General features: G+C 41.5%; 1 protein-coding gene across 1 annotated transcript in view; it reads right to left on the reverse strand.

Moving 5' to 3' along the window:
* Positions 1-25,793, reverse strand: part of CAMKMT (calmodulin-lysine N-methyltransferase) — a 397,593-nt gene that overhangs the window by 55,062 nt on the left and 316,738 nt on the right. Inside the window, 3 exon segments of the mRNA XM_039232377.1 lie at positions 5,179-5,242; positions 6,326-6,380; positions 8,409-8,469. Of these exon segments, the coding sequence (XP_039088308.1) occupies positions 5,179-5,242; positions 6,326-6,380; positions 8,409-8,469 (180 nt within the window).

Genomic DNA, 25,793 nt, shown 5'->3' on the forward strand with positions numbered 1-25,793 from the left:
ATCAAACCATTCTAGGTTTTGGTGAAACAGAACAGCTTAATGGGGGGAGGGGGAGGGAAGCTTTGAAGCCCAATCAACCTGGCTGGCTTCTAAGCTGATTTTGATACTTAGTGGCTGTGTGAACTTGGGTAAATTAGCCTCTCTGAGCTCTACCTCAAAAAGAGGAATAATGACACCTATTTTATAGCTTAATGGAGTACTACATAGGATGAGCCTGACGCATGTAGGTGCCTAATTCATGCCAATTCATTAACTTTTTCAATAATTCAGGCAAAAAGCTTTGGAGGGATGAAGAGGCTGGTGAGTGACTGGAATGAGGTTTGGCAGTTACGCTTTATTTTCTCTCCTTGCCGCTCAGAACTATTTATGTGAACATTTATATTGTGGAATTTATTATTTTAAAATGTTTTAAAATATTTATTTTTGAGAGAGAGATACACACACACACACACACACACACACACACACACACACACACAAGCACGAGTGGGGGAGGGGCAGGCAGAGGAAGACGCAGAATCTGAAGCAGGCTCTAGGCTCCGAGCTATCAGTCCAGAGCCGGACGTGGGGCTTGAACTCATGAACCGCGAGATCATGCCCTGAGCTGAAGTTGGACGCCTAAGCGACTGAGCTACCCAGGTGCCCCTATATTGTAGAATTTAAATAACTGGAAGGAATCAGAGAACTTCTGCCTCGAAGATTTTCAGTATCTTTCCTAGGTGTAAATGTGCTCCAGCCAAGGTACAGTCTGAGCCCCACAAGAACAGGGACTCGGTTCGTCTTGTCCACTTCTCTACCTTTAGCACCTGAAACGGCATGCCATTAATAGTGGTTGGATTCATTTTAATTAATTAGATTAATTTATTACTTAATTTAAATTGAATTTTCAAAGCCATTTGTTGAGCTCCTACCCAGTAAGAGGCACAGGGAGCCCATTAATGACTCAGCCGGCAAACAGAAGTACAGTTGGCACAGCCATTGGAGGAAGAGGCCTGAACTCAGGACGATGGCCTGGCATTCTCAAGTTCTCTGCCATCCACAGCACAGGCTGCACGGTCTATATGAAGCTGAATTTCTTAATCACCTAAGTCACAGGTTATGCTAATAAATAATGTTAAGCCAGGGCTATCACTTTTTTTTTTTATAGTTTATTTATTTTTGAGACAGAGAGAGACAGAGCACAAGTGGGGGAGGGGTAGAGACTGAGAGGGAGACAGAATCCGAAACAGTCTCCAGGCTCTGAGCTAGCTGTCAACACAGAGCAGGACGCGGGGCTCGAACCCACAATCCGTGAGATCATGACCTGAGCCGAAGTCGGACGCTTAATGGACTGAGCCCCCGAGGCGCCCCTCTCCCGTGCATTTTAAAGGTGATAGCCTTAGGGTCATGATCTCGCGGTTCGTGGGTTCGAGCCCCGCGTCGGGCTCTGTGCTGACTGCCAGCTAGAGCCTGGAGCCTATTTCAGAGCCTGTGTCTCCCTCTCTCTCTGACCCTCCCCTGCTCACGCTGTCTCTCTCTCCTAGAAATAAATACAAATATTAAAAAAAAAAAATGCACGGGAGATTTGCCAATTTCTGGTGGACCCTGAGCTCGAAATCATGGTCCAGACGGTGCATGCTGGGGGAATAAGACACATGGGTCGGGAGCACAAGAAATGGGTCACCAAGCACTGCCACAGTCTGCAGATAATATGCTTGATGTTTGCGAAGGATGGGTCGAGGCAGGGTGCTTGTGTTGGGGGCACTAGTGAGTCTACCAGAGAGGGCTGCTCACGACTCGGTGGTGTACTTGATGATGATTTGGAAGAGGCTCAGCACGGATAGCAACTCAGTATATCGCTTCCCTCCCCTTTTCTTCTGTCACTGTCATCACGAGCTATGAACTTTCGTGAGTGATGATGATCTGTAGGCACTGAGAGGTTTCTTTCTTTACTACACCAAAAGGGCCATGCCAAAAAAAAGGGAACGCATCGAACTATTTTAGGTAAATTTGAGAAGTGGACGAAGCAAAGGAGCCCATTTCTAATTTATCTCTTGTTCTCTTTGGATACAGATACACATGGCGTCTGTAAGGAGAGGTAGCTCTCAGGTAGAGGGGCTCTGGGTTAGACCCAGCAATGCAGTTTAAGGACCAAGGAGTACCTCAGGGGCACGTACCCACGAGTCTAAGAAGATATTTGGGACTCATGACATTCACTTATACCTCAAGTCTTAATCTCTTTTCAGATATCTGTTTAATAGATCTCAAATCAACATCTAGCTTTCCAGGGTCAAGGGAGAGAGCTCTGGAAAACATAGCCAATCCCTGTGATACAGTTTAGGGAAGATTATAAATAACCTCACAACTGGCTGACAGGCTTCTATGATGTAAAGATTCAAAACTCATCCATTCATTACCTTACATGTTAAAAAATAGAAATAACAGAAGGTAAAAAGGAAATATCAAAACATGCTGTTTTTTTTTTTTTTTAAAAAAAGGTAAAAACCAGAACCTTCGAAGCTTAAGAGACTAGGAAGTAAGATTCAGCTGGATTCATTCAATTCAGATGCCAAAAACAACAAAAATAATTTTTAAAATGATGAGAATAATATACAGGCCAATACTCAGATGTGATGTGCGACTGCCAGGTCGATTTTCAATTACATTTCACTGATGTATTCATTTGTTTCTTAATGTGCTCATCTTGCCCATTAAGAATAATTAGCAGCTTTGCTTAGAGATTTTCTGGCTTCTGGCAATGTTTCTCTCCCCCCCCTTTTTTGGTTGACATCCACTTTTACTTTTTAGAAAGTAATTTTTGGATAATATCCTACAACTGCTATATAATTTAGGCTTCCTAAAATTTTAAAGGAAAGATGTAAACAGTAATTTTTAAATGAATTTGTTTCGATCTATATGCATCAACAGTATGTGATTCAGTCAATTAGTTATTCTTCCAGAAAGGGGGCACACAAATAGAAAAAAAAAAATTCATTCCTATTAACCCTACTCAGGAAAACAGCTTACAGGGGATGCCAATTGTAAGCTCTGTTAGTAAATCAAGAATAACACTGGTATTAAAAGCAGGAAAAACACATTGCCAATTTTTTAGGCTTGACGCATGCTTCTTTTCTCTTAATTAAAAAAAAATTAGATCCAGTTACAAAAGAAAAAGGCACTCCCATGGAACAACTGCATGATAAAACCTGAACTCCATCAGGAAAGTCCTGAGAGATGAAATAAAACACACTAGACCAGTTTGGGTCTGCCTCCTGAAAGGACCTACTTTATCTACATTGTAAAGTTCTTCCCCTCCTGCCCTTTGGCACCCCGCTATATTAAACCCATTGTAAAACCCAGCACAATAAAGCACTCTCAGGGCTGAGCTTCTGAGGACCAAATGTTAAAAATCCATTTTCTTGGGAGGGGGCTGCACCAATCATTTCCTTGAAAGGCCAGCGGAGTGAATGCAGAATCTGAGATTTTTCCGCTCTGATTTCAAGAGCTGGCATGACATCTTTGCTGTTTAAAGCAAAGGTGTGTTAATTAATGACATTAGCATTGCTTCCCTTCTCTGGAAGCCCTGTACTTTATAGTTCAATAATAATGTCAGTACGATTAAATTTACATGCCGACTACAGATGTTCCTATAGTCTGATAAAAGTTTGAATTTGTTTCTGAGGCTATTAAATGAGACACCTGCTGACTTGGAGAAAAACCTCAGGTTGCCGGGCCCAACCCGAGAGTTTCTGTGGCTAAATTGACCCTCTCTTGTCCAATAATCCTCTTTTCCCCACCCCCACCTCCAAGGGGTGGGGGGAGAGCCCATCCACTGGGGCTGAGCCAGCATACCTGACTTCCTCTCGCTGTCTGTGATCCCTGACATGCGGAGGAGGAGCACAGTGAAATGATACAGTGCAAGGCATAACTCAGAATAAAGCCGAGTGAATGAAACAACATGGGCTCATCTTCAGGAATATTTTGAGAAACTTGAGACAGGCTGAAGATCATGATTAAAATCCTGCATCTTAAAAAAGGAAGCACCTTTTGTGATCTCTTTCCCTTGTGTGAAAGGCCAAGATTGTGATTGGCTGTTTTTCCTTCCTGAAAAAAAAATTTTTTTTTTAAAGTCTGTCAGGCAATTAGCGGGGTGGGGCTCTGTAGAGCACACAGTGCTGCGGAACAATTATTAGCTACTGTGCTTCTCACATCCCCTTTCCCCTGTTTGAGCAGCCCGATAGAGCTGCTGCAAATTTTACTTAAAAACAAACAAACAAACAAACAAACTACATAGCAGCGGTAGAAAAAGAAAAACTGAAAACAGGCTTCAAGGAAGAAGCTGCAAAAATCAAAAGTGCTTTGGCATTTTAGGGGTCTAAAATCCAAGCAAGAAGATTGCCTCCCTCCTGATGTAAATGTAAGGCGTACCAAAAAATCCAAAGCAAATAGATCTTCCGCTTCTCCTCTCAATTTCTAACGGCTGTTAACTGCTCCTGAATAAATCAGCTCGATTGCTAAAGTAGCCACAAATTACGCTCGCTTTCTTAGTTAAAGTACAGTTCAATTTTCACGAACTCTGTGTACATATTAGTAAAGCATAATCTAATATAATGGAGTTTGAACTGTAATAGCATAGCAGGAAAAAAAAAGAGAGAGAGAGCTTTTACAATCCTAAATAAGAGGAAATAATGAAGGACTGATAGCTGCTTCCAGTGGGGAGATATTGGTAGCGCCTTGGCAATGAGAGTAGCTACAGCACTACTTAGCACCTAAGGTACGATATCAAACGCAAGAAGGGTCATAATGAACGCGAAGCTGGAAGTTAATTTTTGCAAGCAATATCCGATATAATAAATATTCAATCGTTTCTTTTATCCTGGGAAATCTCCGTGGAAATAAAAGGACAAGAATGCCTGGAAATTATTATGAAACAGATGCGCTTATTGCCTCGAGTGGTCCACAAATCATAGGCTCCCTTAACAAGAAGTGACTGTAAAACTCTATCGAGATACAAGAAAAAAAAAAACACAGTCGTAGCCAATGAATCCCATATATTTCTACTCTTTCTTAATTACTTATCATGTGTGTGGGGGGGATTCTTTTTTAATGCCCCATGCTGTCTTTCTTTATATCAATTGTTACTCAGCCGGGAAAAAGGAATGAGCACAACAGACCCGTTTTCTATCTGAATAAGGATACTTCTGATGGCCTTTTCATTCCCATCAGTTAACAGAACTTCTTTGACATCTGCAGAAATAGCAACCTGAAAAAAAAAAAGGAGCAGAGCAAACAATGAGCAAATATGCTTGTCTGTGTGGAAGTGAAGACAGAAGTGACAAGCCTTCAGTATCATGCTTCCTCACCTATTTCTCTGTAACAATCTTCAATCTTTTTTCATTTTATGTCTGCATTATTTTAATCATTCAATCAAATCAGTCAATACTTTTATCATTCCATTTGCGGGAGCCTCTATCTTGCTATCATTCTGTTCGGTAATTGCATTGTGACAGCGGATGATGGTATTCTGAGAGGCTTTCATTTGTGGGCTTCTGTTTATCTCGGAGAGCCATCATACAAGGCTGTCACTCTGCCTTTCAGCTTGCTTCTGTCTGACTGCCTGATGCCCTTCATATAACTTTGCATTGCAGGCAGATGGCTTTGTGAGGGTAATTTTTTTGTGAGCTTTGACATGCTCGCACATTGGGCTGTAACCTCGACACATTGTGTAAGAGCGACAGGTTTGTCAAATGCCAATCAGTGTAACAATATGCTTTTATTTGTAGAGACATAAAAACTTGTCTAATGCACTGTGCTGCTACATAATATCTCCTGAATACATGACTCAGAACCCAGAGAATGGGGAACGACGTTCCTGAATGGCCAATCTAATTCAAAAGAATCTAATTACTGAGCGCTCTGGATCATGTTTGTTGGTGTAATAATGCAGGCAAAACATTAGCAGCTATATCATGGTGCTCCAACTGTGATTCGCCGGGCTATTCCTGTATCTTAGCAAATGGGACTATAATCTGAAAAAAAAAAAAACAAAACACAACAACAACGACAACAAAAATGCTTTCGCTATGGCAAAGAGAGACGGCGCGAGGCCTGGAATGTCACAACAAGCGATATTGACTACACTGAGGTAAAATGTTTCTGCTCATCGAGGCAAACCATAAAATCAATATGATCCGAAAGTAAGTCAATCTAGAAGGTCTGTCAAGACCCGGCAGCTTGACCGCAGCTGACGCTGTTGACGGTTCTCTGACCCAGCAGTTTGAGGCCCTGGAACATTTTTCCTTTTGTTCCTCCCTCTGAATGGGATTGGAATGGAGAAAAGACCTACCATGAGCCCAGCCAAGCATGTCATGCCACCCCCCAGCTCACACACAGCAAGGTCCCTGAAAGAGAGAAAAGAAATGGTAGAACCCATACAAATTAGATGAAAATGGCCAGAGAGATATATATGTTACAAGAACAAATTGCCATCTGCAGTAAGAACGGCGCTATCAGGAAGTTGTGGAGACATGACTGGGCTACCTCATGTTGCTTTGCGTTTTAAAAATAATTATGAAATAGAAAAGTCACAAAGCAGGCAAATCAGTGGGGGTTCCCTCATTAGTGTTCACTGCAACATTACCACCGCTGAGCTGAAAAATCTGAGAAGGTTCCCTTTTTTTCCCTTGTCAATGGCGCTGTCTTTTAGAACTAAACTAGCTAGAGTAGCGAAAGATAATTGTTAGGAAAGGATAACACTGTTAATCCACATTCATTCCTTCAAAAACAGACAAGTAAATGAAGAGCATATATGAGTGTGTCTGTACCTATGTTATAGTCACATACACAACACACACAGGCACAAATAAACGCAATCTGGAATTTACCAAAAAAAAACAAAACAAAACAAAACAAACAAACCTGAAACCGAACTGAAATGTTTTGGAAAGCTGAGCCGCCCCCATAAAGAACAATTACACAAAGAGCATTTAGCAATTAACACTTAAATCACAAGTGACCCCGACACAACACAGTGAATAAACAATGTGGGGCCGTAATATGGGGAAGCCAGCGAACCCAGGCTAAAGTGATGACCGGGCTCTGACTTCACCGCTCCAAAGTAAAGCGGCTTAGGGTAAAAGCAGGCAGTCTAGGGTGGCACTAGGCACTCACCTTCCCCTCTGTGCCTAAGTATCAGCCCTCACCGGGTGACATTCTTGCCCCGGCCCACAGCTCGAGGACTGGAGCTCCAGTCAAGCTTCAGCACAGCGAGAAGGGCAAATGCCGGACTCCCAGGGCAGCTCTGCGGCCCAAATACAATACTGCCCTGTTCTTATTTTACATGCTTAAACCCTTAAGATTGTTGCTTCTTCCCAGGTTGGGAAGTCTATCACCTCAACAGGAGAAAAGAAAAAGAGAGAAAGGGAGGGAGAGGTGCAAAGAGGGGCAAGAGGAAGAAAAAAGGCCAAACAAGGACCTTCATATTCCGAAAATGCACTTAATGGGTATTTAGTTGGGCGAAGCAATTATAGACTGGTTGGTAAGTATGGGCCACAGAGCTTCAAAAAATACATATTATTGACCCAATCTTGTAAGTACATATTGCTAAAACACACACCATGATCTCTAATGGCTTGTCTGGAATCATAATGGGCTATTCAGGAAGTATACACCGGATGACTTTTAGAAAATGATAACGAAAATGAAAAACCTATATTTTCTGGGTCTACCAAACATCTTTAGAATTTTTAAATCAAAGGAGTTTTTCTTTCCTTTTTTTCCTTTTTCCTAAATCCCATCCATGGGTTTGATCTATAATGTACACTGACAATTGAAAACACTTATTTCCGTAGCATGAGTCTGTCATGGTAATTTACATTTTACAAATGCATATTGTCAGGTATATAAAATCTCTTTAAAACCAGGGGTGGGAAGGCATCTTTAAATAATAGCTGTGGGGTATTTATTTATCAAATATTCTGCAATGATTTCCTTAGCAGAAGTTTAAAGAATGTGCTTACTGTGATTTGGTGGGTTTTTTCCTTCTTTTTTTTTTTTTTTTTCTTTTTTTGACCTTCACAATCAGTAAGGATTGATTGGAGCTTCACTTTTGTTTCCCCAAAATCAAAGTGAAATAAAATGCCTTGAGTGGAAATCAAAAGCCTTTGACATATAGCAAAAAGCTTGCTGTGTAATATTAGTACCCAAAGGCAATTCAGATTTCTTTTTCAGAAGCAACATGTTTTCACCAGGAACTTTTCCCCCCTTCTTTCTCCCTTTCTTCTTGTCTCCTTCCTTCCTTTCTCTCTTTTCTTTTCCTTCTTATCTGTTTTTAACAACTTAATTTGAAGAATGCAATCACGGCAATCGTCAATATGCAGATACAATGCCCTTAAGGGGCTAAAAAGTATCTTTTTAAGTGCAGCTTTTACCTGAATACATGACTGTGCTTGAGGCAGTAGTAAGCCAAAACCTCTTCAGATGGCCAGATGCCTGGAAAACACAAGAGGATACACTTTTTGATTATAGGACTCTGTTCTAGAATCATTCTCTTAAGAAATGGCTTTAAAAAAATAATGTTCAGGACAAGCTATTTCCACCTGAATCAAACTTAACATAATTATTACTTGTAATATGTCATATCGCATGGGTTTCTTTTGTTGTTGATTACAGCTCTTTTCCCAGAAAAACAGTAAAATATCCTAAATAGGTTTTACTACATTTCAATCACAGGATAACAAAAACAATAACAATCATAAATACAAATAGTAGAAGTTCAAGTTTAATGGGATTTCAGGGAGATAATCTTGTACACATGAACGATCTTCTCAGCCCAATTCATACGCATCAGTTGAAGACCTACTACATATGTAGCCCATATGAGGCAAAAATAAATGGAAATATCACTTGTAAGGAGCAAAGAAAAACCACAGAGGTCATTATACCTTCTTCTTTGATTCCATCCTAATCTTTTCAAATATGCACAATGATTTCCTTTCTAACGAGATTAAAATTTAAATTTCACCAACTTTTGGTACATCTTTAACAATAATCCTCCCCACTGAAGTCCACGGATGGGCATTTTCTAAAATCATCACTTGCTGATCATTTATTTTGATGACTCATATACTCTTCATGAATGCATCTGAATTCCTTTAAGAAAAAAGACAAATATGTTTGGAAATGACAGTTTATAGTGGTTATCACAGGATGGTAGGGCTGTAAGTGCTTTTAATTTTTTTTTTCTTTGTACTTTTTGTATTTTCCGAAGATTTTTACAATGGATGTGAATCACTCCTCTGACCAGAATTAACCACGGTCTTCCGATTTCCCCAAGGGGCCAGACCCCAAGCTCAGACAGGGCACCAGCACCCTGCTCTGCCAGAAGCCTCCTCCGTCCTGGGCAAGAGCAGTGAATGTTCACCGCCCTTGCCCTAAATGCTCTTCTAATGGGTCTGGATGCAAAGTGGAAACACTTAATGAGAACTAATTTTTTTTTTCTCTCAGATGCATCTCCAGCTTCAAGGCATGAGAAATCTGAACATTTCAGAAAAGAGGATGCCAAAGACATGATAAGTCAAGTCCTATGGGGAATCCATGGGTAAATCTAGGAATAGCAAAGACAGTGACCCCAGAGAAGCATGCACTGCAGGAAAGTCCAGTCAAGTGGGCTCAACAAGTTCAGCCTCCATGGTATCTGTGGGGGAAATGACAGTGTGGGGGAGAAGAAAGTACCCAGCAAGAGGTATCTGGAGTCGTATTTAGGAGGAAAGTCAGGAAGGCAGTTAAGACCACAGGTGCTTTGGAACCAGACTCGTTGGGCTCCACTCCCACCCAGCTTGTCAGGCTGGATGCCCTAGCTGAGTAACCTTGGGTAGTTTACTTAACCTCTCTGTGCCTCAGGTTCTTCATCTGTAAAATAAGGTAATTGTAGTATCAATTTCACAGAAGTGTTGTGAGGATTAAATATGTAAAATACACAAAATGTATTTAGAACAGTTCCTAGCTCATAACGAGCTCAAAGAAAAATGAGTTGTTAAATGTTACTTCCTTGGGGCCCCTGAGTGGCTCAGTCAGTTCAGCGTCCGACTTCGGCTCAGGTCATGATTTCACGGCTCTTGGGTTCGAAACCCTGCATCAGGCGCTCTGCTGTCAGTGCAGAGCCCACTTTGGATCATCTGTCTCCCTCTCTCTCTGCCCCTCCCCTGCTTGTTTGTGTGTGTGCGCGCAAGCTCTCTCCCTCTCTCTCAAAAATAAATAAAACATTAAAAAAATAATGTTATTCTCCTGCAAAGTGGGATAAAACAGTGAAAGCGAGAATATGTGGACCCCAGACAATGATCCCAATGACGGAACAGATGGAGAACACTGTTGTCCTGTTCCTAACCATGAACTTTGCCGCAACCCCAAAGTCCTAATACCTGGCATGCCGCTACATTAAAAAAAACTCTATAAAACTAAAGCACATAATAAAATTTTTGGAAGGAAGAGCCCAAGACAGTATTCTACACCATGTGCATACAATCACCAGAATAATGAATTTCTTTATGCTTTTAGTAGATGGTTTTGAAGTTTTAAAAAATAATGATGGGGCAGGGTATTTAACTAAAATTCAAGCTTTGATTAAGTACAAAATTGTGACTTCTAAAATGCACAGCCTTTCAAGAGAGTTTTAGAATTATCTCCAAAAATTATAGAGGTTGATTTTTCACTAAATTAAATACAAAAATATGCAGAACAAAGTTAATAAAATCACCTAAAACTCCACCGCTGCTATATAACCCCTAGTATCATTTTGGACATCATTCTGCAAAAAGCTCTCCATGCACAAAGCTATTTTTTACACAAATGACATCTTATCGTGCAGGTATTTGGCAATCTGATTTTGCCCCACTCAGTATGTGATGGATAACTTTCCATGACAATAAAAATATACTAGCATTATTATTTAAAAAAAATTTGGGGGCGCCTGGGTGGCTCAGTAGGTTAAATGTCTGACTTTGGCTCAGGTCATGATCTCATGGCTAGGTGGGTTGGAGCTCCACATTGGGCTCTGTGCTGACAGCTCAGAGCCTGGAGCCTGCTTTGGATTCTGTGTCTCCCTCTCTCTGCCCCTTCCCCGCTTGTGTTCTCTGTCTCTCAAAAATAAGCGTTAAATTTTTAAAAAAATAATTTAACATGTATTTTTGAGAGGGAGTGTGCACAAACGGGGGAGAGTCAGATAGAGAGGGAGACAGAAAATCCAAAGCAGGCTCTGTGCTGTCAGCGCAAAGCCCAACTCGGGGCTGGAACCCACGAACTGCCAGATCACGATCTAAGCCGAAGTTGGAGGCTCAACCGACTGAACCCCCCGGGTGCCCCGCATCATTGTTTTTAATAGCTTCCTAGATATTTTATGTCTACATCATAATTTATTTAGGTTCCTCTTCATAGGCATTAAAGTTATTTTGAGCTCTTGATATTGTAAGATTGTAAATAGTGGTACAATGAAGACACATTTTTCCCCCCAAATGCCCAGAAATGGAAAATCTGGCCAAAAGTCAAGTATAAATCATATTGTGATATATCAAGCCATCCCCCCCCCCAAATCTGTACCAAAATATACCTCCAAATCAGAGTGTTTATTTCCTTAAGGCCTTGTCAAGATGAGATTTTGACAACATATTTTATTTTTGCAAATGTGTTAAGTTTGTGAAAATGATCTCAGTGCAAATCAAAAGCACAGTAAGACACCACTTCATACCTTCTAGGATGGCTACAACCAAAAAGTCAGACAATAGCAAATGTTGGCCAAGATGAGGAGAAATGATAGAAAATGGTGCAGTGACTTTGGAAAACAGTCAAGCAGTTCACCAAAAACTTAAGTATAGAATTAACATATGGCCCAATAATTCCCTTCCTAGGAATGGACTCAGGAGAAGAGAAAATATGTCCACACAAAAACCTGTACATGAGTGCTCATAGCAGCATTATTCATAGTAGCCAAAAGGCAGAAACAACTCAAACGTCTATCAACTAATAAGCACATAAATAAAATGTGGTATGGCCATGCAATGGACTATTACTTGGCAACAAAAAGAAAGAAAAAATAAAAATAAAAAGTACTGATTCATGCTACAGCACAGATGGAACATGAAAACATTATGCTAAGTGAAAGAATCCCGAGACAAAGACCCACATGTTACATGTTTCCATTCATATGAAATGTCCAGAATTGACAAATTCATAGACACAGAATATAGAGTGGTGGTTGTGTAGGGCTGGGATGGTTGGGAGTAAATGTGGAGTGGCCTTTTACAGGTGATGAAATATTCTAGAATTGATTGTGGTGACGGGTCCACAACTCTGTGGATATACTAAAAACCACTGAGTGAACTGTGTGGTATGTGAATTACATCTCAATAATGTCATTATTTTAAAAAGTTTTCTCAGTCTTGGGGCGCCTGGGTGGCTCAGTCGATTAGGCGTCTGACTTCGGCTCAGGTCGTGGTCTCACGGTTCGTGGGTTCGAGCCCTGAGTCGGGCTCTGGGCTGACCGCCAGCTCAGAGCCTGGAGCCTGCCTCCGATTCTGTGTCTCCCTCTCTCTCTGACCCTCCCTTGCTCACGCTGCCTCTCTCTCTCAGAAATAAATAAGACATTAAAAAATTAATAATTTAAAAAGTTTTCTCATTCTTATTTGTGGAAACACAGAGGTCTCTTTGTAAAGAAATTTTTTAAGTTTATTCATTTATTTTGGGAGAGAGGGTGGAAGAGAGTGAGTGGGGGAAAGGCAGAGAGAGAGGGGGAGAGAGAATCCCAAGCAGGCTCCGTGCCATCAGCACAGAGCCCGACTCGGGGCTCAAATCACGAACCATGAGATCATGACCTGCGCCAAAACCGAGAGTCAGGATACTTAACTGACTGAGCCACCCAGGCGCCCCTAAAGGATTTTAGTCTTAAAGAAATTATACAGAGTTTAAAGAGCCATTAAGTTCTAGGAGACTAATTAAGACAAACGATAGTACCCAGACCCTTTGACCCAGTCTTTCTCCTTTCTCAGAAACTACTACTTCCAATTCGTTTAGTTGATACTTCTGGTAATTACTTCCATATTTCTACTTATGTCTGTATTGTTACTTTTTTTTTTTCTGAGAGAGAGCGAGAGAGAGAGAGAGAGTGAGCAGGGGAGGGTCAGAGAGAGGGAGATACAGAATCCGAGGCAGGCTCCAGGCTCTGAGCTAGCTGTCAGCACAGAGCCCGACGCGCGGCTCGAACCCACGAACCATGAGATCATGACCTGAGCCAAAGTCGGACACTTACCTGACTGAGCCACCCAGGCGCCCCTGTATTGCTACTTCTTGATTTTTTAGTTTTAGGCAAAATCTATTGACCCCCCACTATGGAGGTCAATGCTCCTCTCCCCATGCCACGTACACAATGCTCCTTACCCATCCGCTATCACCATCTTCCTATTATAGATATATTATAATTTTGGTAAGATCACTACTATCAATTTCCTTATAACAATGAAATAATACTGAGCCATGTAGTAAACTATGATTGCTTTCTCTCCCATGTATCATTTTTTTTCCTGTCCATTTTTTTCCTCATTTTTGAATAAGGTTTTTATTCAATCTCAAAATCCAGTCATCAGTTTCCCCTCTCAGTACACCCATTCACATCTTTTTTTTAAGTTTATTTATTTATTTTGAGAGAGAGAGAAAGAGAGAAAGAGAGAAAGAGAGAAAGAGAGTAAGCATGAGCATGCAAACAGGAGAGAGGCAGAGAGAGACAGAGAGGGAGAAAGAAAAGCCCAAGAAGGCTCCGCACTGTCAGCATAGAGCCTGACACGGGGCTCGATCCCATGAAGCATGAGATCATGACCTGAGCCAAGATCAAAAGTTGGACACTGACTGAGCCACCCAGGTGCCCCTCACATCAAGTATTCTACCAGTCTCATGAAGAAATCTCTCCTGGTGCCTTCTGATCTGCCTTGGTCTGGAATGAATGCGCCCTACGCATGGTGCTTAGCTGATATCCTAGAATCAATCTTGACTATCTACCATTCCAGGCTCTCTTCTGCGCCTTTCCTGTATTTCATCACTTGTTTTCTCTATCCTTTGTTTTCCTTTCTTGGTTTACTTCCTCATTTTAGTGCAACATATCCTCCAGTAGTTTCTTTTAAAAATGTTTGCGAATTTCCAGGATGCAGTGGGTAACTTCAATCTGGAAACTTGATGTTCTCAGATCTTGCAAGGTTTTTTGGGAAGTTCCATTGATGATTTCCTGACCTCCATTTTTATCTGTGCTCTTTCTCTGGAACCCTTGCTATTTGGATGTTGAATCTCCTAAACTTATCCTCTAATTTTCTTATCTATTCTTCCTTGCTTTCTAGCTCTCACTGTTTTCTACTTTCTTGGAAATTTCCCCAACTTTATCGCCCAACCCTTTTATTGTTCTTTTCATTTATGCTATTGCTGTTGGTAGTTCTCTGAACATTTCTTTTCTAGAACATCTTAGTCCTGTTTCATGAATGCAATCTTTTAAAAAATTATTTGACAGTATTAATTACAGTTTCTTTTAAGTGTTCTTATCCTTACATCGTCTGTTTTCTTCATATTGCTTTTTTCTCTTCATTGATTTGGGTACCTGTCACGTTAAAGGCTTTCCTCAGATAGCTGGTAATTCTTTGTTGTTTGCTTAAACATAATCATAGAAAGGTGAAAAGCTGGTTGAAGGTGAGGAGGGCTGAATGCGTGGGAATGGAGTGGAGTGTGCGTGGCTCTGTGTATCCTTCCAGCCTGCTTCTGATACTCTCTCTGATTTCAACTGTGCCTGGTGTCCCTCAATCTAGAACCCTTCAGTTTAACTCTCTCCAGAGAACAAATCTCTTCCATTGGGAGTGCAGAAGAGGAAGTTACTCAGTAGTCGGGAATACGGGTGTAACTGCTTTATAAACAGCTTCCAATCAGTTTTCCTTATTTTAATGCCCTTCAAATCCTACTTTCACTATTGTCCCAATTTTTGAGGTTTTCAAAGTTTCAGAAGTATGAATTGGTTTGCTTCTCAGCTTTCTCAACTGCTGACTTTCTCAAATCTGCTAAGTCAATGACTTCTCAACCATTTGCTTCCCAGGTTCCAAAATTATGTTGTTATGTGTCCCCGTGGTCTATCTTCCTTGTGTGTTTAGGTCTTAAAAATGCCTCTTTACAGTGGTTTAGCCAAGTTTCTTGAAGGAAGTGATTTTAAGGCATTGTTCAACCCCCAAGTTTATTTGAAATCCAGAAATGTGTGGTCTTTTGAATGTAACTGTTTGTGGGATACTTCTGGAACCCGAAGACATATATATATAGTAACTATTCTGATCTCTCATAGGGTGCATTTTAGCACAAATACTTTAAGGTATGAGTGGTAGGGTCTTAGTGCACATCCCAGAAGAACAGTGACTAGAAGGACTTCACGGAACAGAGAGAAACTCATTGGAAAAGTGATGAGGATAAATTAAAATTTTTTAAAATGTTTATTTATTTATTTTGAGAGAGAAAGGGCACTAGTAGAGAAGGGGCAGAGAGAGAGGGAGAGAGAGAAAGAATCCCAAGCAGACTCTGCACTACGAGTGCAGAGCTGGATGCAGGGCTTGAATCCACGAACCATGAGACCATGACCTGAGCTGAAATCAAGAGTCAGATGCTTAACCAACTGAGCCACCCAGGTGCCCCTAAATTTTAGAAGGACATACAATGACACAAATGGGGAGGTTTTTCTTATACTCAAGATTTTTATAGTCCTTAAAAATACTGTAGGGCTCCATCAATCAATTATAGGCATTTATGTATGCTATATTCTTGTCATCACCCATTGAGACAGAAGAATGCCCAAAGTGGCATTTACAGTAGCTAAAGTACTGATCCCCCCCAAAAAAGCATTACAAAATATTTTAATGATTTATTCCTGAAAACTTGTTTCCTACACACCTGTCATGAATTAGGATACTTCCTTAAGTTATTCGAAGACATATAGTTCCTTATGCCTTAGTACTTTCTGTATAAATTGAATTTATTTAACTCATAGGAGAAAAGTCTCCCTTCATCCACTGGGCCTCCATAAAAGCATTAGTTAAACAAGAGCTCTGTTTGGAAGAAGTAAAAGAATACTATATTATATTTGGGTTTCTATGGTCATTTGATGTCATTCCACTTTCTTTGAAACAAAGGATTGGTTCCCTGAAGATGCTTCTGTCAGAATGGGGGCTGCTGGATATAACAAACTTCAGAAAGCTGCAGTCAGCCAACACTAAAATATGAAAAACTAGCTGTCTGTGTAGCAATAATGAGGGGGAAAGTGGCCAATGCGGTCTATTTTATGTATGCAACCACTTTTTGGTTGTGTATTAAGTAGCTAGTTCAGAATTTCTTTAAATGCCAAATTTATAGCTAGTCTGGAAACAAACAATAAATCCATTACTAACCTGAACAAACCTTAAAACGCTGTGGATATTAAGAGATAGGAGTCTCTAACTGGGTAAGGGTCCTTCTAGATCACTTGCATTTGAGAGCCTTTTGCTTCCCCAGAGTTCATGTTCAAGGAACTCCTGAGACGATGCCAGACGACATTGGACCAGCAGCCCTGCTGACTCCTGCTTCTCACTCTAACAGCTTGTACTTGGCCCATGGGGACAACACACCCAGCTCTTGCAGCAGAGAGATGCCTTGCCTCTGATCAGCTGGTATGCACTCGAGCAGCAGCTTTCTTTACCCTCCTCAAATGACAGGATCACGTCCATCCAACAGGAGTCAGAAGTAAAGCCTCTCTCAAATCTGAGGGGAGGCTAGCACACCCTTAGCTAAGCTGTTGACTCTTCCGGAAGAAGAAATACTTTGGCAGGTGTTACTAAAATGAAAATCAGCCAATGTGGAATGGGTAGGTAAACCTCTTGGACTGTTTTCAGTGTTTACACTGTGTCTCCTTTGCCTTAAACATTTCTGCTTTGTCATGAACATTTCAACCCGGGGTGGAAATCCAAAGATGGACTACAGAATACTCCATAAATATTTTGGGGGCACCCCCTATGTTTCAGGCCCTGTGGATCATCAGAGAATGAGACAGCCTGGTGACTGGAGCTTCCGTATTGTTAGAGGAGGAGATATTAAATAATAATTATACAAATAATGTGCCTAACTATAATTATATTGGAATTATATAATTCTCCAGGCTATATTGGAAAAATAGAGGGTACTTCTGAGAACATATCATAGGGGACCTGACTTGGCTGGAAGGAAGGTTGGGAGGAGTTCACGAGGGAACACTTCCCTATGGAGATGGCATGAAGAGCCAAGTAGAGGAGGAAGAAGGGGACGGGTGAAGGGAATGGTCCATAGTAGGGGAGCCCCATGAGATAAAGCTTTGAAGAAGAGAGTAGTTTGATATTCTAGGAATGGAAATAGGGTCCGTGGAGCTGCAGAATAAATGAGAAAGGAAGAGAGCAGTACCAGGCGAGGCTGGAGGGGTGGGTGGCGGCCAGATGCCACAGGCCCAAGCCATGTTACGGTCTGCAAATTGTGCCTTAATATAAATAATACATTTTAAGCAGCAAACTGGTATGATCAGACTTGCATTTTAGAAGACTTCTGATTACTCTAAAGAAAACAGATTGAAGAGGGGCAAGAGAAGGCAGGAAGGAATTAGGTAGGAAGCTACCGCAATGACCTAGGTGAGCACTGACAGGGGCCTGGGTGATGGTTAGCAGAGATGGAGAAAAGTAGGGAGGTAGGAGCCATCTTCAGAAAGTACACTGACGAGATTTATCAGTTAATTAGATGGAGGGGATGGTAAGAGAGAGGAAAGTATCGAGTATGGCTTAGGTTTGTGTCACGGATTAGTAAGTACGTGGATGATGTACAGCAAATACATACAGGATTTTCCTTCCATTTTATATGAACTGAGGAGGCTGGATTTATGGTACGAAGACACCAGCTAGTGGTGTGGAGTCTGATTCTGGCTCTGTCCCTAATAATCTATGTGATATTGGGAAGTAAGTTAGCCTTTCTGAGCTTCAGTATCCTCACCCCTAAGAATCTAGGTTTGGGCTAGATTATGCCTAGGAGGCCTTCAGGCTATACCAAGTTATAATAAAAAACCAGATTTCATGCTCCAGACTTAAGAGTCCAGCTTGAACTGGCTCTGATGGTTGTGTGACCTTGGGCAAGCTCCTTAAACTTTCTAAGGCTCATTCATTCCTTTCTTCAACTTATAATTATTGGCAGCCAGGCCTGTCCTAGGAGCTGGAGATCTGGCAGTGATTAAAACAAAGCCCTTGTGGGGTGCCTGGGTGCCTCAGTTGGTCAAGCGTCTGACTTCGGCTTAGGTCATGATCTCACGGTTCATGGGTTCGAGCCCCGCATCAAGCTTTGTGCTGACAGCTGAGAGCCTGGAGCCTGCTTCAGATTCTGTGTCTCCCTCTCTCTCTGCCTTTACCCCACTAGTGTTCTGTCTCTCAAAAATGAAAAAAATAAAATAAAAAAAAAAAAGCCCTTGTCCAAATAACTTCAATAGGGGCAATAGGCAATAAACAAGCTAATTTCAAATAATGATTAATGTTGTGAAGAAAATAAAACATCATTGAAATAAAAAATAACTATGGAGCTGCGGAGGGGGTGGGGGTGTTGCTACTTTAGCCAGCATTGTGCAATGCCTCGGTTCTCTCATTTGTTAAGTACCCGCAGTAAAAGTACCCACCCAGCATGGTTGTAAGGATTAAATGAGATAATACATGTAAGGCATTTAGAATGGTGGCTGGCACATAGCAAACTGTTTTACAATCTTAGCTATGGTTGCCGCTGCTACTTGTCATTGTTATTATCTTGACATGTTTCTATCCAGGAAATTTTATCAAACTTGATTATATTTTTATGATACTTTCAAGGAGATGGTGATTTCTAATTGATAACCCATAAAATCAAACCAAAACTGAACTGGGGGAAAATTCACGCTAGCTTTGGGAACTTTGAAAACCGACTATAAATAAGAATTCCATTAAAATGGACAATACTTGTGGGCACCTGGGTGGCTCAGTTGGGTAAGTGTTGGATTTCAGCTCGGGTCATGATCTTGCAGTTCATGAGTTTGAGCCCTGCACTGGGCTCTGTGCTGACAGCTCAGAGCCTGGAGCCTGTTTTGGATTCTGCATCTCCTTCTCTCTCTGCCCCTCTCCTGCTCCCACTCTTTGTCTCAAAAATAAACATTAAAAATTTTTAAAAACATTTTAATTGTCCTCTTCCTCTGACTCATTAACAGACTTAGAAGTTCTGAACAATAAATTATTAAGTGCAGGCCTCCCTGTTTCATGGAGCCAGATCACAGAGAACACGGGTACATCTGGGTGAAAGGGAATGTCTGCGTGGCCCGCTGTAGCGAGCTGGTGGAAGCTTGCCCCGTGACTTTCTAACGTTTATTGAATGCTGACTGCTGCCCAGGTACTAGGAGGTACGTGAGGAAATCAAGGCACGGGGAGGTTAAGAAAGCTTCCCCCAAATCAGACAGATATTTTGTCATCAAGTTTGAATTTGAACCCAGGCGATCTGACTCTAATGAACGCTCAGTGAGTGTTCGTTGTTATTACTATCAGCGGCATCACTAATTGGACACTCACTGCTTCACAAACACTGGGCTGTTTGCTTCATACAGATTATCTCATTTAATCCTTAAAACAGCCCTAGAAGGTATGTACTATCATTATGGCCAGCTCAGGGGCACAGTGAGGTTTACTCAAGCACACACAGCTGAACTGCCAGGACCCGGTTTCTTAATCACTACCCTGTTTTGCTCGAATCCCAGTGGCTGGTCCTGAAATCCAGGGAACTAGTTTCTAGTTCCCATGGCTGTCAATAACTAATTTTAGGACGTTGGACAAATCATATTTGGGCTCTAGCTTCAAGAATAAAATGGAAGCGGTGAATTGATTTCTGAGGATTCTTCCAACTCTTAAATCCAATGGCCATAGGTCATTATACGCGTGCCTTTCCAAACGAAAGCTGTAAAATGGTCAGTGGGCTCTAGCCCACATTTGAAACCAATCCGATTAGTTTGAATATGTGATTGGTACTATAATATCAAATCTAAAGCCTTGCCGGGAAATAGTTTGGTTAGGATTCAAAATGGTCTCAGAAGTCAAACCTTCATAACCTATTTTAATTGCATTAGCACTGCCTTTGTTCATTCAGTCTCATAGCTTCAGAGAAGATATTGCTCTAGCTCTGTGCATTCTGGTGGCGGTAGCCTTTTTTCCCCTTTTATTTAGTTAATCCAGCACATTAATAACAACCTCAAGTGTAAGTTTTTCCTCTCCAACATGGAGCACGGTTCTCAGATAAATGCTGTATTTTTCCCCCTCCTATTTTCTCCTTGTCAGGGTACTAACTGCCTTTGGGGCAGAAGAAATTTTCCCGAAGCCTCAAGGCACAAGTAGAAGACTATCCCCCAGTGCAATCTCTCTGGGCCTAGGCTAGAAGTGCTCCATCCCCACTGGTCAGAGAGGATGTCACAAAGTGGGAATGGTCATGTCTAGCAAAGGTGGACCCAGGGAGCTCCAAGCGAGAGAAGAAACATGGCCTGTGTTCCCCCAGAAACACCGCACATCCTCCTCATAGTTAGAGACAGAAGAAAAAAAAAAAAAAAGAAAAAAAGACAAAGAAAGACACAAGGAAAAAGAAAGGGAAATACAAGAGGGAGATTTTCATTGCCAGTTATACTCTTAAGTAGCAGCACCCCCAAGACCTTGCTGTGCTCAGTGTCTTCAAAGCGGGGTGATCAGGCTATAATTTTGAGGAGAGCACCCTTTTTTCTTTTAATACATGACTGTGTTGTATCTTCAAGTCACGTGAAAGCAGCAAGGTGTCAAGTAGAATAAAGAAGAACATATTAGAGGGGCGCCTGGGGGGCTCGGTCAGTTACGCATCCAACTCTTGATTTCGGCTCTGCTCATGATCTCACGGCTTGTGAATTCAAGCCCCGCATCAAACTTGGTGTTGACAGTACAGAGCCTGCTTGGGATTCTCTCTCTCCCTTTCTCTCTCTCTCTCTCAAACTAAAAAAAATTAAAAAACTCAAAAAAACTTTTTAAGTATTAGAAATAATTGTTATTCTGCCTTACCTTAGGCACAGGCCACTTCACCAGCACAGACACGCACTTGCTATGTGGCACACCAAAGAAAAAGTAAGGAGAGTAAGGCCTCCCCACTCCCCTCTCTGCCTTAGTCACCTATGATTTATGAACTTGATTTCTTTTTTTTTTAATGTTTATTTATTATCGAGAGACAGAGAGAGACAGCATGAGTAAGGAAGGGGCAGAGAGAGTGGAAGACACAGAATTGGAAGCAGGCTCCAAGCTCTGAGCTGTCAGCACAGAGCCCGATGCGGGGCTCAAACCCATGAACCACAAGATCGTGACCTGAGTCGGATGCTTAACCGACCGAGCCACCGGGGCACCCCTGTGAACTTCATTTCTGAAGCAGCTTTCTACCTTGGAGTCCAGCTCTATCTCACTTCTTGGTAAACACTAGGACTGAACTCCAAACAAACGGAAAGCCTTGTGCTCCATGTGGACTCTGTGCTCTGTGCATTTATGAAAGCCTCCCTGGAGAGAGAATGGTATTCCGGGGGGCGTGTGTCACAGGTGCCAAAGCCAAGTGCATTGATTCAACGGCCCCGGTGTTAGGCTTGCTAGGCAGAACTTTCTTATGGAGCAGTGTGGTTTGGACGGTGCACGTCACAGTGTTTCGACACTGCCTTCGTTCCAATTTCCTCCTCTTAGGCCTGTGATGGGGGGCGGGGGGGGAGAGAAGGCCCGCCTCCCTCTTCTTACAGCAGGAATTGCCATTAGCAGGTTCCAAAAGGAAACACATCATTAGGCAAATTGACTCGGTAGATATGGCAACATCTCCGTGGGCTGGGAGTGTAGCGGTTCAGTCTCAACCCACTTTAAATAAACCCGTCTCTGCCATTCTATCTGAAAGTAAACGTGTGATGTTCAGATGGCTTTAAAAATATACGTAGATACGTGAGTTGGCAGAGAATCTCAGCTGTGCAAAATGGCCTGGGTCTGTCCCTTCCGGGCTCCCTGCTCATCCTTATTCATTGATACAAAGGAAACAGGATGGTCTGCTCTCCAGAAATTTCTGCCGCTGTCCAGACTTGGGCAACTCACTGCAACGAACGTGGAAATAGAGTGCGAAGCACATCCTGGTCGTAAACACAGTGGTCTTGTTCTGTCAGGGCCATCTACAAACGGCTCCAGCCAACTTGTATGATTGTCTTTAACACCTCTGTGTATTTTTTAAAGGAACGAATTTGATTTCATTTGCCTTCCCCAGTTTTCAAATAGTCGTTAAAAATTAAACAACACCGGGAAAGGCTTTTGTGATTATAGCCTTCACTCTCCTGCAACAAACTGGATCTATAAATTTACGTACCATTGTAGATGTAAATTACAAAATTTATATTCAACTATATTAAAACATCTATTCCAAAAATGATTACCAGTTGTGAAAAGCAGACAGGCTTATCACTTGCTGTCAGTTGTTCATGTCTAGTTAAGCAATAATGTGCTAAAACTGCTCTTTTGTTTTGTGTAAGAATTTTGGCAATAGAAGAAATGAACGCTCAGTTAATAAAAACTCAGGCTGCTTTTTGCTTTGATGGAGGAAGCAGCTGCCTGTTTTCATTTGCTGCAGAGCAGCAAAACCCATCAATATAATAAGCAGCTTAGATGCACCCATCCACAGCATCTGTAAGGATATAGGGCTATTCGCTCAAAACCAATCCCTGGTTTAATTTTAACAAAGATGTGTCTGACATATTTGAAAATGCATTATAATAGGTTTTGAAACATGAACAATTTCCCTTTCTTTTAAATACTTTTTACAGATTTGAAAGGTTAGTATACAGAGCTGAATGATAGCAGTGATAAAAACCTGTCCAAACGGTGGGGGCCATGCTAAAACAGGGGTAGTAAAGAGAGCAAATCAAGAGGCAGCTATTCGGTCTCCTTCAAAATGGGAGCAATTCATTTGAATGTGGTTTCATTCATTTCTTCGTTCAAACAAATATTTACTGAATCCTTACTGGGTACTGAGCTGGGCTACATACCGAGGCCACCTTTCTCACCCTCACTGAGTTCACGCTTCAGGGGGAAAGACGGGCACAGGAAACATAAAGCGAAACAATGCAGTAGGTCACAGTGATACAGATGTGCACTTTCTGTTACCTCTCTGGTTTTTTAAAAAAATTCAAACGGGTAAGGAACACAGAGAAAACTAACATAAAACATTAAAAAATCAAATACTGTCTCCTCTATTATACAGTCACACACTTCATTAGACATCCCTTTAAGGAAACTGAATTATGTTTAAACACATGTCAAACTGTTTACTAGTGTAGCCAGGAATTATCACACTTTGGATAAAAGTTTTATGATTTTAAGTTTCATTGGGACAGCCTCTAGTTTTATAGTAACCACTAGACACTTTTACACGATAACAAATGTAACACATGCCAAGCCTAACAGAAAACACAAAAACGCCTGGGAGGCTCAGTCGGTTAAGAGTCCAACTTTGGCTCAGGTCATGATCTCATGGTTCGTGGGTTCGAGCCCTGCGTCGGGCTCTGTGCTGACAGCTCAGAGCCTGGAGCCTGTCTTCAGATTCTGTGTCTTCCTCTCTCTCTGATCCTCCCCTGCTCTCACTCTGTCTGTCTGTCTCTCTCTCTCTCAAAAAAATAAATTATTATATGTATATAACACAAACTTTCAAATAACTTAGAATGAGATACTCTCAAAAAAATAAATTATTATATGTATATAACACAAACTTTCAAATAACTTAGAATGAGATACTTTGGCTAATGAACATGCTAAGGGATTTACCTTATTTTAGTTTTATTCATTTCATTTCAGTGCTGGGCGCATTCCCAAAAGTCAGATAATTCTAAATCTTCCTCTTCTGATTCAATATCAGATAAGTGGGCATCTGAACATGACTGGCTAGGACCTGTTTGACTGTATACTAAGTGTAGGGTTAGCCATCAGCTTCTCAGGATATCAAATTTAAATGAGGACTCATTTGCAGAAACACTGAGGAAATGCTCCCATAAATGAGAGCTACGGGTGTTCTTATTTGAACACGTGCACTGTAAAACACCCATACCTGGGTTTTAAAAATAAAGTTTTGGGAGCCTGGGTGGCTCAGTTGGTTAAGCGTCCAACTCCGGCTCATGTCATGATCTCACGGTTCGTGGGTTCGAGCCCTGAGTCGGGCTCTGGGCTGACAGCTCAGAGCCTGGAGCTGGTTTCAGATTCTCTATCTCCTTCTCACTCTGACCCTCCCCTGCTCACACACACTCTCTCTCTCTCTCTCAGAAATAAATTACAAAAACATTAAAAAATTTAAAATAAAATAAAATAAAAATAAAGTTTTAATTTTGGAATAGTTTTACATTTTCAGAAAAGTCAGAAGTTGCCGAGAGTTGCTGGATACCTTCCCCTGGTTTCTCTCATTATCAGCATCTTAGCATTGATCAAAACTAATAAACGAACACTGGTACATTCCTGTTAGGCTACATCCATGGGTTCGTTCTTAATGGGAGGGTTGCTATTCAAGAGGGGAGCTAGGCAGGTGTTTGTCAGAAAGCCAAAATTTAAACCTAAATGACAATTGTAGCATCTATCATATCTATCTTTCCTTCCCTTAATTTTCTTCCCTCTTCTCAAGTTACTCTAAAGAAGTTCATATCAGATTTAAGAATTAAAACAGGGCACAAAATGCATATAACTCAGGGTTAAAAAAAAAAAATCTGACCGTATCAAGGGAACAGTGTAGCCCAGCTTCCCCTTTGCTATATTGAATGGGCAGAATATTATTTCTAAGTCATTATTCACATAGAAATTCTGATTGCCCCTATTCAATTAATACTTTCCTATCACAGTGTGATATGGACCTTATAGCCAATCTTGTGGCAGCATGAGTTAAGAACTACAAAGAAGTCAGAGGTCATTATTTTTCAGCCATTCACAGTGTTTATAAAGCATTCACTATGCACCCAATCCTCTCTGTGCGTGCTTTCTTCCCTCCTCTGCTGCTCCGCTTAATGGCTGGGCACAAAGCTTCCAGAATCCCGCAAAGATTCACGGGCTCCATACTGGTTAATGGTAGTCTCTCCAATGCAAGTTGGAAAAGACACCTTCGGGGAGATACTCTGTAGCTACAAAGAGTGGTTGCCATTGACCACGAGAAGGAAATGTCTGTTGTTAGAGCCACCCAGTCTGTGGCATTGTTAGGGCAGCACACACTGGCTAAGACAGTGGTCAATGCTTGGTGCCTGATATTTGAGTGAACACTCCCTCTCTGGCTCCAGTACATTCTAAGCTGAAAGAACTCCCTCCCTGAAAGTTACCCAGGACCCACTGTACAGAGAGAGCACAGCCAGGGCCCCAGGAGAGCCCCTCACTCCGCCTCGTCCTTTCTTCCCTCCCTTGATTCCTTCAGTGTCCTCTCTATCCATCTCATCATCTCCTACTTTTCATGGCTAAAGTTCAGTCTTCACTAAAGTTTCAGCCTCTGCTTCCCATGGAAAAGAATTCATCATAGAAAAGCAAACATTAACCACATGCTGATAAAGAAATTCTGCTGATACCGCCTTCAAGGTTTTATTATTAAAACAATTTGATGGGCTTCTTTGTTATCTTGAAGCAATAACTCCTTGAGGGCAGGGAGCTCACTGCTTCTCTCACCTCTCTGGGCCATGTTCACATGACGCATGTGAAGACATGCTGAATCCCTGTATGACA

Source organism: Hyaena hyaena, unplaced genomic scaffold (assembly GCF_003009895.1).
Source record: "Hyaena hyaena isolate Hyena2069 unplaced genomic scaffold, ASM300989v1 scaffold_64, whole genome shotgun sequence".
Taxonomy (NCBI): domain Eukaryota; kingdom Metazoa; phylum Chordata; class Mammalia; order Carnivora; family Hyaenidae; genus Hyaena; species Hyaena hyaena.